The sequence below is a fragment of the Perissodus microlepis genome, chromosome 3 (assembly GCF_051167445.1).
Source record: "Perissodus microlepis isolate ML-2025 ecotype Zambia chromosome 3, ASM5116744v1, whole genome shotgun sequence".
Lineage (NCBI taxonomy): Eukaryota > Metazoa > Chordata > Actinopteri > Cichliformes > Cichlidae > Perissodus > Perissodus microlepis.
Window position 1 is genome coordinate 27,305,092 of NC_140463.1, and position 12,560 is coordinate 27,317,651.

At 41.0% G+C, this 12,560-nt stretch overlaps 1 protein-coding gene across 1 annotated transcript; it reads right to left on the reverse strand.

The window, feature by feature from the left end:
* Positions 1-4,763: 4,763 nt before the first annotated feature.
* Positions 4,764-11,136, reverse strand: LOC146390805 (tripartite motif-containing protein 16-like). The gene is made up of 7 exons (XM_084923813.1): positions 10,888-11,136; positions 8,102-8,476; positions 7,926-8,021; positions 6,995-7,222; positions 5,786-5,948; positions 5,654-5,713; positions 4,764-5,570 (listed from the first exon to the last, which is right to left on the reverse strand). The coding sequence occupies exons 1-7, from the start codon at positions 11,125-11,127 to the stop codon at positions 5,014-5,016; spliced, it is 1,719 nt and encodes a 572-aa protein (XP_084779939.1). The 5' UTR covers positions 11,128-11,136; the 3' UTR covers positions 4,764-5,013.
* Between the last annotated feature and the right edge of the window lie 1,424 nt (positions 11,137-12,560).

Genomic DNA, 12,560 nt, shown 5'->3' on the forward strand with positions numbered 1-12,560 from the left:
GGGCTGAGTTGAGCAATCTCAACATATCTCGAGAAATAATCTACTACCAACAGATAGTTTTTGTCTTTTAGTGTGAACAAATCAGCTCCTAAATTCTGCCATGGCCTCTCAGGTAAATGTGTGGGCATAAGAGGTTCCCTCACATTAACTCTCTCCTGTATACACAGCCTGCACTTAAGGACAAGTTCACTGATCTGATTACTTAAGCCTGGCCACCACACTGGTTGTCGGGCACGTTCTCGGCACTTAACTACCCCTTGGTGACCCTCGTGTATTTTGTCCAAAACTGCATTTCGCATGTTTGCAGGTATGACCAACCTTGTGCCTCGCAGTAGTAGTCCATGGTGTACACTCAAAACTGCTCTTTCTGACCAGTAGTGTTTTACTAATCCCTGCAGCTGGTTCCTGTCAGGCCAGCCCTCTGCACAGAACTTCATGACTTGGGAACAGACGCTGTCAGACTGTAGCTGCTCACGTGGATCTGCAAGGTATTTGCTGCTAGTAGGAAGGCCCTCCAGCACTGCGTCAACGTAAATATCGGTGTCCTCCATAAGATCATTGTCTCTGGGCATCACGCTGTCTGCCAGCGGTAACCGTGACAGCGTGTCGGCTGTGGTGAGGCTTTTGCCTGGAATGTGCCTTATAGTGTAAGAACATCTCATTAGGCGCATGCGGAATCTCTGTATCCGCGGTGGAAGCAAATCCAAGGCTTGCCCTCCAAGTAGGCTCACAAGTGGCTTATGGTCGGTCTCAAGCTCAAAGTGTAGCCCTAGAATAAAGTCACTGAATCTTTCACAGGCCCAGGTGAGCGCCAGCGCTTCTTTTTCCAGCTGGGCATAGTGCTGCTCTGTGGGTGTCAATGATCGTGAGGCATACGCGACTGGTGACCACACGTCATTGTTTTTCTGTAGCAAAACTGCCCCCAACCCGTATGAAGAGGCATCTGCTGAGATCTTTTGGGGTTTGCTTGGGTAGTAAAGCTGCAGTACTGGAGCGGATGACAGTTCTTCTTTTAAACTACTAAACGCGTTTTGTTGCTCGTGCCCCCAGTACCACATGTTTTTAGTTGAAAGCAAGTCTCTCAGTGGTTTGTCTTTTTCGGAGAGGTTTGGGATGAATTTCCCCAGCTGATTCACCATTCCTAAGAAGCTCCTAAGCTCACTCACGGTGCTTGGCTCTGTCATATTCTGCACCGCACTAGTTTTGTCAGGGTCAGGACTCATGCCTTCAGATGACACAATGAATCCTAAGAATTTCACTGCTCTTTTGCCAAACTCACATTTTGACATGTTCAGGGTGACACCCGCCTTCTCTGCACGGTCGAGGACAGCGTTGAGTCTCATGTCGTGCTCCTCCCTCGTGGATCCCCAGACTAGGATGTCGTCCATGTGGCACACGACTCCCGCGAGGCCGGCTGTCACTTCCGTCACCATCATGTTTTGGAAATGCTCTGGTGCACTGGAAATACCAAATGGCAAACGATTTAAATGGTATCTACCAAATGGCGTAATAAATGTGGTGAGGAGAGCAGATTCTTTGGACAGCGGTATTTGCCAAAAGCCCATGTTAGCATCAAGCTTGGAGAAATACTGCGCACCTGTGAGCATGCCTAGTGTTTGGTCCACAGAGGGGAATATATATCTTTCACGACACACCGACTCATTTAATGGTGTCATGTCCACACAGATACAGACTTTCTCTTTGTCCTTTTTTGGGGGCTACGACCATGCCGCAACACCAGTCTGTGGGCTCTTCCACACGACTGATTACTCCCAACTATTCCATCCTCTCCAGCTCTGTTTTGACTTTGCCCAGTAGTGGCAGTGGAACACGCCTTGGCACTTTCAGAGAATAAGGTTTAGCGTCGGGCTTCAGCTTAATCGTGTATGGTTTTTGAACAAGCCCAAGCCCATCACATAGTTTCGGGTACGCTTTCTTCACTGTCTCAAGGTCAACATTGTCCATTCGGGCAATTAGTTTCAGTCTCACAGAAGCTGTCCTGCTTAAGAGAGCTACACGCAGATTTCTGACTACATAGATTGTCTCTGTAGTGCTCCTGTCACTGTAGGAAATGTCCTCCTTTGTAGACCCAAGTACCGTCAGTGCTGCACCTCCTGGTCCATACAGTGGCTTTTCAGCTTTTTGCAAATGTTCATTTGGCTGCTTAATGTCTTTGAATGTCTCCTCTGAGATAGCTGTGACATCTGCCCCCAAGTCTAATTTAAATGTCATGCTTTTGCCTCTCATGCAGATGTTAGCAAGCCACAGGTCTTCTCCTGAATCCAGTTCACCTAGGAAGAGTCCATCTGCACTGTCTGCCACCTCATGCACAGTTGTAGACCTACAAACTCTCCCGTAGTGTCCACGTTTCCCACAGTAGTGGCATTCTGCATTTTTGGCTGGGCACTGTGCTGCTGGGTGCATCGATGTTTTTCCACATTTAGAACATGTTTTACTCTCTTGTTTTGTTATTTGTGGTTTTTGTGGCTTGAACTGAATTTATTTGGCTGTGAGTTTCTGACATGCACGGCCTCCACGGCTGTTTTGCCCGTGCTGCTTTCACCTCTTAGGTCAGTTTGCTGTCTTTTTATTTCCTCAGATTGTCTCGCCATTGTGATAGCTTTGGTTAGGGTCAAATCTTTGTTGAGCTGCATTCTCTCCGACAGTGATGAATCTTTAAGACCCACAATGAGCCTATCCCTCAAAAGTTCATAGTGAAGTTCACCATATTCAGTTTTCAACGAGAGCATATAGAGCTGTTATGAAGGAGTCAACTGTTTCTGCTGGCTGTTGTACTCGCTTATTAAACCTTGCTCTTTCATAGATCACATTCTTTCTGGGGACAAAATGTCTATCAAATGCATTTCTGACCGCATCGTACTGCTGGCGTTGCCCGTCTGTTAGGTCAAGTCCCCTTAGCACATCGTCAGCCTCGTCTCCCATGCAGTAAACTAATGTGTTCACTTGGTTAGCATCTGTTGAGCTGTTCAGATTACTTGCTATTCTAAAACGCTCGAAACGTCTGATCCACTTCTCCCATTCCTGGGGCTTTGCGAAGTCGAACAGTTCCGGTGGCTTGATGGTGAAAGTAGCCGCTGGTGGAGCTGCCATAACCGGGCCAGGTGTCGCTGCTGCTGCTGGTAGAGCCGCCGCTTGCTCCGTCATGTTTGTCGCTAGTCGTTCGCCAAGCTGACTTTCTTTTCAGTTTTCTCAGTTCACCGCGTACAGCGAGTGCACTTCTGACACCATGTTGTGTTGGGCTCTTGAATAAAAGTCCAGCTCAAGCGATAACGTGGAGCAACAACAATCTGTCTTTAATACAGCTTACTCTCGTGCTGTTTTACATGCCACACATTTCCCGTTTAGTGGGTAAGTACTGCGCATGATGTACATCAATATAGATTACACACACAGAGAGATAGAGAGAGAGAGCGAGAGAGAGAGAGTCATAACTGCCATTAACAATATTAGACTAACAACGGACTCTTAAAAGACACAACATACAAAGAGGTAAACGTGCCAGGTTTTCACATAGCACAGCGCTTCTAGATATTTTAGCCCTAGTGGGAGCTGTCCCACTTTTGATCATGTCATCACAAGAGCCAAGGTGTAAACATGGGTGGGAATTTAAATCACTTACACGCTTTACCATGGAAAAGAAAAAAGAAAGTATATAAGAGCATATCAAGTCTATTAGCCAAAAACTTCTACCTTGTAATACCTGGCTCAAAATGACCTGATAACACAAGATAGATCATTAACAAATCATGGGCTAACAAGGCATTTACAACATTTTAAATACTAGCAATCCCTCCCCTCCCTTTTTCCTTTGTGGTACAAACAGATAAATAGGAGGGGCATCCCATGAAAGCAGCCATTAGTGTATCAAACCCTTGAGAAATGAGGACAGTGGCTGTGTCCAAATTCAGGGGTAGCATGCTTTGAAGGACCTGGCCTACCCGGTTCAGGTGGGGCGGGTCGTTCGAAGGCTGGTTAGGGCGGAAATGAGCGACTGAAATTGGACAGTTTGGCCTATATTCCATTCCCGCATTTTTCCGGTCTAAATGAATCCTGGGATATGGTGGACCACAAAGGATACACCCGACATCCTTCAACTCTGGGGAAAAGGAGCCACATTTGGTGGAGTCTTATAATTTGGACAGCCTTCATTGTGTCGCTGTGACGTAATTGCCTACAAATGCAGTCTTTGAAGCATCCTACCCTTGAATTTGGACACGAGAAGTACCTTGATGAAAGTGTCACAAAGGTCACAATAACTTTGTGACGCAAGAAAGTAAAGAAAGCTTTGAGCTCACTTTTGAATCTTCTAGACTTTGGTCATGATACCCTATTGCAATACAGCATCTGTGCTATGCAATACTGGCATCATCTGAAGCCATTCATTATTAGCAAATTAAGTCCTTTGTGCAGTGTGTTCTTAACTTTTTCTTATGAAGTCTAGATTCTACTCACTGTGTGGAAAGTGTGCAGTTTGTGTGTTTCGCCAAAATCTGAGACACTGAATTACTGCTCTTTATTGTGAATATTTTAATTCTGACATTAAAAAGTCTCAGACAAATGTTTTCTTTAGCAGTTATATTTTATACCATACACCAACACAAATGTAACACTTCTTTTTTCCCCCCAGGCATTAAAGACATAAAACAGAACGAAGACAATTAGGTGCATGTAGCTTATAAAGTGACCGTTCAAAGTCACTTTATATAAAAAAAAAAAAAAAAAAAAAAAAAAAAAGCAAAAGAAAACAAAAACAAACCCGGGGCAATGATATTACTTAAAGCAACAAACTCTTACATTTACTTAGCAGTGATTTTATTTCTCTAATGTTCCAATCTAGAACCACAACTCTACACCTGCCTGCTGAGGATAGTAGAGCACCTGTCACGCATTTCAACATCCAAACAGTGCGAGTCATTCAGCAAATAAGTGTCAAACAAGTTCGATGTGCTCACAGGTTTCGTCATGCTTATTTTAGGTCTTGAAAGACATTAATCAACATGGCAGAGGTGAAAAAGTTGGCATCACAACTTTTTCCACTTCTGCATAACAGCCAGAGCTTCCTTCCTTCAGCCCAAGGCCAGGATAGAGAGGCTGATTGAATACTGTGCGCACTTTGTGAAGCAGAGTCATGGTGTCAGAGATGCTGTAAAACGACAGAGTACCTAACTTGTAATCCAGGTACACGCCAATCTGAGAGGTACGAGGACCTGACACCGCCTTGGCTACTAAGTTATGTCTGAAAGTATATCCTTTTGCAGAGCACTCCAAACACCAGGACTTGTCATTCTTCCCAAATTTTGAGTCGAATGATGTTCGGCTGATGTTTATGTAAGACGCTGCCACTGACCAGGCGCCACCACTCCAACTGACCTCCCAATAGCACCGCCCTGTTAAACCCTCTCTGCACAGCACCTGCTTCACACCTCCAAACCTGTCCGAGTGAGATAAATGAAAATGCTCATAGTAGCCACTCGTCACTCGTTGAGAATCTTGTGAAAGGTCCAAGTATTTGTTGACCGAGTTGGGATCCAGTGTTAGAGGACAGTGATCTGATAGACAAGCAAACCAAGAATATCATCAGCCTTCTAGTATTTAGTAAGTGATTACTGCTTTGATATACTGATATACTTACAGCACAAAAACTCTTCTCTGGTCTTTGGCACAGGTGGCAGCACAACTTTTATACCAAAAACTGATAGGAACAAAATAAATGAATAATACTGGATTAAGTGGAATCAAGTGGATGGATATTTCTCTCAGGTACCTGTTGCACAGATCTTGGGCCATGTGGTCTCCAGAAGCTTCTTCATGTCATCTCTCAGCTGAGTCAGACATTCGGTCACGGTTTCCATTGAATGTTGAGGACGAACAACAGCGCCTGTTGGCAAGTCTGGAGATTCACATGAGATGGAGAGAGACTGGAAGAGCTGGAAATAAAAAAAATAAATTTAAAAAAAAAAAAAAAAAAAAAAAAAAAAAGAACAAAAGTTAGGTTAAAATTAAATTTTTGAACATATATAAACATATTTAAATAAAACCAAACAAACATTTTATGTGTAACTATAAAGGAAAAAGAAGAAAAAAAAAATCCCAATAGGATGTGTGCAAAGTTTCAGCTCCCTGCTTTTCTCAAAAAAGTATTTCTACAATAGATCTAGTTTTTCAAGACTTGTTCCAATATGGCTCCATCAGTATCGGCTCTCAGGCTACGTCCACATGTACACGGGTATTTTTCAAAATGCAGATTTTTCTATGCTTTGCACCACATTATTGTTTCAGTGAAATTAATTTCTACATTTGTACAATGGTGGACTGTCTCTAATTTTACTCTGCAGTGTTATTTTTTTTTTTTTTTTATTTATTTATATATATGTGTACACACACACACACACACATATACACACACACACACACATATACACACACACACACACACATATACACACACACACATACACACACATATATATACACATATACATACATACATACACAGCGAGAGAGGGTGCACCATATGCAAAATTCATATCCTCCCTCTCATTTTTTTCAATGTAAATTTTTGAAATGCTCATATTCATTTATGAACATTCGCAGCACAGCAACACATTCTAAATCAAATTTATGCATCCTCATAAACTCCCCAGCAAGAAGTTACAATGTTGGCTCAAACTGCATGTTTCACATTAGGAGGTTTCTCTTTCACCAACTTTGCTTGGGTGGGAAGCTTTGATGGCCTTACATGAAATGAGCGCTACAAAACGTAGCAATTAACAAAACAGTGATAGTGCAGTGTTTTTGTCTTCATGAGGTAATGTTTAAACAGGTTTTCCTCTACAACCATTTGAGCTTTTACAGTTCCAGATGTGACGTTTTTGGTTATAAAACACTGAATTAAATATAGATTCTAAATGGTGACAGAATTTTAGAAAGAAACATGGGTTGGCCTACAACATAAAATACACACATTTGATACCTGAATGAAATGAATGTGATCTTCTGTATGAGAAAGCAGTTCCAGGTCAGCCTCTCTTTTCTTCAGCCTGACGATTTCCTCCTCCAGCTGCAGAGCTTCTGCCCGAACAACTGCAAGTTGCTCTCGAGCCTCAATCAGCTGCTTTATTAAAGTATGTTGCTTTTGTATGGAGGAGATCAGTTCATCAAAGAGCTCGTCTTTGGACTTCATTGCAGTCTGAAAACAAATCTGTTTTATAGAAACAAGGTTTAGATTAAGAAAAAAATACTTTTTGGAGGCGAATTTAGAAAACTGAGGCAAAATTCATAAACCAATATAAAGAAAATAAAATGTAGCCACTGCATTTAGTAAATATGTAATAGTTAGTGTCTCATTGATGGATTTTAATTTCTGATTTTTACTCCAAGTATTTTCTGGAGAGCTTTATTTTTACTCATGTTGTCCTCATTAGCTCTTTTAAGTGACCAATTAGGTTTGTTGTTAAAATGTTTTTGTCGTGGTTCATCTGCAGTTTACTTTGCATCTTGACTCACTGTGAAAAGTTTCCATGTAAACAATATCTCAAAGTGTACATGCAACTATGTGCCTGTTGCACACAGATGAAATGGGCCACAGTCAGCCAATTCCAGTTGCTGGCTGAATCTCTTGTATTAAGTACATTGAAAATACAGGATTAAAGCCTGTTAATGCTCTTAATAGAAAACAATTCGTATAACTCATATGAATCATCTCTGTATGATTGTAGGGTCTTCACGTTACGGTATAAAGCACATTAAGGAGGCGGTTATTCTTATAAAAGCTGTATTAATCTGAAAGCAATAGTTGGAATTTAACCAAGTAATTTATGAGTTTACACTACCACAAAGCACAACATGTACTAGACAGCACTGTGGTCAGTAGAGATATTTGGTTTCTAGTCTTATTTCCACACCTTGAAGTCCTTCACAGCTTGGACCAGCTCATTCAGCTCTTTTTGTCTCTCCTGGGATTTCCGCTTAACTGCACTGTGACTCAGAAAAAGTTGTCCCTGCAAAAAGACACCGCAGGATCAGAGAAAAATTAAAACACTGCAGATTCATTTAGTTTTTTTTTTTAATTGGCCTTTACCTGCTCAGCAGCTCTTTCTGCTGCAGCTGTCACTGTTGAGTGGCACCAGTGATCGTCCATGGTGCACAAATAGCAGATACATCTTTGATCAGTTTTGCAGTAAACCTCCATCAGCTTGTTGTGCTTTGCACATATTTTTTCCTTTAATGGCACTGTAGCAGACACCAGCTGGTGAAGCTTCAGCACAGGAAAACTGTGGTGAGGCTCAAGATGAGCAGGACAGTACGATGCCAAGCAGGTCAGGCAAGACATGCTGGCTTTGTTTCTTTTGGTCCCACAACAGAAATCACAGGCAATGTCTGTTGGTCCTGCAGGAGCAAGAGGAGAAGCTGGACGGGCCTGTTGGGTTACTGTCCTGTTCAGCTTCTCTACAACCTACAGTGATCAAATAAAAGCGGTCAAAGGTTTTGCACGACAAACAGAATCAAACTAGAATGGAAAGAGGATGAAGTCAGCTCAAGTATCCCAATTGTGTATTTTCTTTAAAACTGTAGAAAATGCAATCGAAAAAAGACAACATAATGTTGTTGTGTACAGAATAGCTGATTATGAAAATAATGTGTATGAAAATATTTTAGGAGTAACAACAGTGGGTGTGGTAATCACCTACAAAAAAATCTAATGCCATGCCAAAATAAATAAGAAATTATACTCCTGGGACGTTATTAGACACAGAGAATCAGAATGGAAAAAAGACTAATTTCAATGTGGCATGGTTATTCGTGCCAGACATGCTAGTGTCCGTCTTTCAGAAATTGCTAATCTTCTGGGACTGATACCCACACACACACACAATGCCAGGTTACTGGTGTAAGTGTAATCAATCACTTTTATTTATAAAGTACTTTAAGACAACCACAGCTGACACAAAGTGCTGTACATTGGAACCAAAAAATAATACATAAGATATAAAAGCCAAATAAAAGAAAGAAAAAAATAAAATAATGAATTAAATAACTAATTTAATTTCAATGGAAAACTAAGTCTCACTGAGGTTAAAAGCCAAAGATTAAAAGTGGGTTTTAAGACGTGATTTAAAAGTGGATAGTGAAGGATACTCTCTAACGCGCCAGGGCAAAGTATTCCATAATTTTGGACCCACGATAGAGAAGGCCCTGTCCCCTCTGAGCTTCCTCCTGGATCTCGGTACCTCCAGGAGCAGCTGGTCAGCTGACCTGAGAGACCGACAGGGTGTGTGGAGATGAAGAAGCTCAGAGAGGTAAGGCGGGGCAAGACTGTGAAGGCATTTAAAAACAAAAATGAGAATTTTAAAATTAGACACAGGTAGCCAGTGCAGTGAGGCTAGGACAGGGGTTATATGCTCTCTTTTACAAGTTTCTGTTAGGAGTCGTGCAGCAGCATTTTGAACCAGCTGCAGACGTGAGAGCAATGACTGACTGACCCCCACATAAAGTGTGTTACAGTAGTCCAGGCGGGAAGAAATAAAAGCATGGATCACTGTTTCAAGGTGCTGCCTCGAAAGAAAAGATTTTACTCTTGCCAGTCGCCTTAAATGATAAAAACTGGACTTCACCACTGCTCTGATTTGGTTGTCCAATTTAAAATCACTGTCCAACTTAAAACCAAGGTCAGTAACAACAGGTTTAAAATAAACTTCCAGGGGTCCCGAATCTACAGAGGAGGACTCGCAGGGACCACTGGGTCCAAACACCAATAACTCAGTTTTCTTTTCATTAAACTTTTAAAGGTTTAGAGCCAACCAAGCTCTAATGTCATCTAGGCATGTCATGAGAGGTTTTATGGAGATGCCACCTTTCTGCTTCAGTGGCAAATAAGTTTGGCAGCCATCTGCATAACAATGAAATGTGATCCCATGCCTTCTAAGGATGGAACCCAGAGGCAATAAATACAATAAAAAGAGCAGTGGCCCTAAAATTGAGCCCTGTGGGACACCGCGTGACAGAGGAGCAGAAGACGATTCGGACTCTGAGAAGGCTGACAGAGAAAGTTCTATCTGACAAATAAGACTAACACCAACTGAGTGCAGTGCCACCAAGACCCACTACATCACTTAATCGAGAAATTAGAATATTGTGGTCTACGGTGTCAAAAGCAGCAGTTAGGTCAAGCAAGACAAAAACAACATGGTTACCAGAATCACATGCCAGAAGGATGTCGTTAAAAACCCTTAATAATGCAGATTCTGTGCTATGAAGGGTTTTAAAACCTGACTGAAAAACCTCAAAGATGCCATTATCATCTAGAAAGTCTTTCAGTTGACTAAAAACTATTTTCTCTAAAACCTTGTAAAGGCAGCTTGGAAATAGGCCTATAGTTTGCTAAAACTGTGCGATCAAGGCCTGGTTTCTTAAGCAGTGGCTGCACTACTGCATGTTTGAAATTTGCAGTAACCACACCAGAATAAAGACTGCTGTTAATAATTAATGATGTAATGTGTTGGGGATATTTTCTTGGCACACCACGTGTCCTTTAGTAACAGATGAGCTTATCTGAGAGATGCTGATCATGGCACAAAGCTGAAACCTCACCTCAACGACAAATCTGCAGCAACTGTGTGATACTGTCACGAAATGTTGAACCAAAAACACTGAGGAATGTTTCCAGCACCTTGCTGAGTCTGTGCCACGAAGAATTAAAGCAGGTCTGAAGAAAGGAGTGGGTCAAACACGGCACTAACCACGTGATCGGTAGGCGTAAATGTGTATTTAATTAACAAAACAAACAAACAAAAAAAAGGTACATTAATTAACTCGGATTTTTTTTTTATTCTTTTTTTTTTCCAAGCAGCACCGTGGATACGTCACCTCAGCCAGCATGTTGTTCCTCCCGAGGACAGGCCTTGGGCTGAAGGTCTCCCTACACTGAGGACAGCTGTACGTTCCCTTTTCATTTTCCTGCTCCCAGAACCCCTCGATGCAGATTCTGCAGTAAGTGTGTCCACACTGGATGGTGACGGGATCTTTGAGCAGGTCCAGACATACCGAGCAGTAAAACTGATACAGGTCCAACTCGACGGCACACTGCGGCTGCCATTTCTCTGCCATTTGGATGAAATCCACAGGTGCACAGCGGAGTTTTTAACTAATTGAAGGGAAACGCAGGGAAATGTGGGGTGGGGCTTCAACTTCTGCAAGTCTTAAACCAATTATTATGCGACAGTTTTGTTATAGAAGCTTGCTAACGCCACTTAAAAAAAAAAAAAATTAATACATTAAAATAATGACAAATATAAAAATAAAAAGCAAACAAAAACCACTGTTCCCTGCAAATGTTATGTATTTTATTTATTTATTTTTTTTTATTAATTTTTTAAACCATAATTAAACTTAAATAATTTACAAAGTTAATGTAGATGTTAAAAAAAAAATACATACACGAATGCATGGGAACAGGATGGGGACAGCTGAGAAGCTGGTAATTAAGGTGTTTCTTCTCTTGTTGATATGATTCTTTTTTCTTTTTTTTCTTTTTTTTTGCCTGTCCCGTTTGGCTCTTTTGCCATCAGAATTACTGTCTAAAGGCAAAGAAAGATGCCCAACGGATTTACTTTACCAAATCGACCAATCCAGCCTTGCCGTATTGGTCTATTTGATTCGCCTTTTATTGTTTATTTTAGTTTAACCTGCTAAGTGCGGGACAGATATGATTGCTGATATGATTCTTGTGTTATTTCCTCATTTCCCAGTGAGGCAATATACTGCAGACATTAGCATTACATGAAGCAAATGATGTTTGTTTTCTAGTGCTGTAAGTTATGACCTTTGATATGTGTGCACACATGGGTGTGGCTACCTAAGAAAAAGACCTAATAGCCTCTGGCCAAAATTTATCTTGTATCTTGTAAAGAAATACATACATCATTCTTTTAGTATTTAAAGATAAAAGATAGAGTTTTTTTAAGTACAGTATTGTAATTATGAATATACATTGATTAGTATGTAATTTACATCTTCCAGAAAACTGATGTGTTCTCATAAACCTAGAATTAATTGATCAAAATCAAAGGAATTTTTATTTGTGGTTGCACCTTCAGACTCAGACCTACACCTCCTACACATACCTACAGTATGAAGAAAAGACACAATGTGACTGGCATTGGGATAAAATGAGTGTAAATATTTGCACAGTAGCCTTTCACTAATGGCCAGACTTTAAGAGATAGGATGATTTTTAAAGTGACCACAAAGCTACCTGGCACTTCAAGTAATACAAGGCAGAGATGTAATTTAACCAAACCGTCTGAATTTTTGATGTCTAAAGTTTTTTTGATCTTTATGTCACAGTCACACTGCCATGTGTCCCTAATAAATAGGCCAGTGAGTGCTACTGCTAGTTTTAATATAAACTTTAGAGTAGAAAAGCCTTAATAAAAGAGATGAAAAATAACTTTAATAGTATAAAAGTTACTTTTTTGCTGAACTGGATGTCATCATGGCACAGAAAGTTTAACAGAATTATGTCTGGGGAAAAGAAATCC

Bases quoted from the DNA above. Each gene is read 5' to 3' on its own strand.
- LOC146390805 (XM_084923813.1), bottom strand. From the start codon at position 11,127: ATGGCAGAGAAATGGCAGCCGCAGTGTGCCGTCGAGTTGGACCTGTAT. The intron at 5,949-6,994 runs GTATCAAATGTG...TTTTATTTCCAG, and splicing joins ATCACATTCATTTCATTCAG to CTCTTCCAGTCTCTCTCCAT. The intron at 5,714-5,785 runs GTACCTGAGAGA...TGTTCCTATCAG, and splicing joins GCCCAAGATCTGTGCAACAG to TTTTTGGTATAAAAGTTGTG.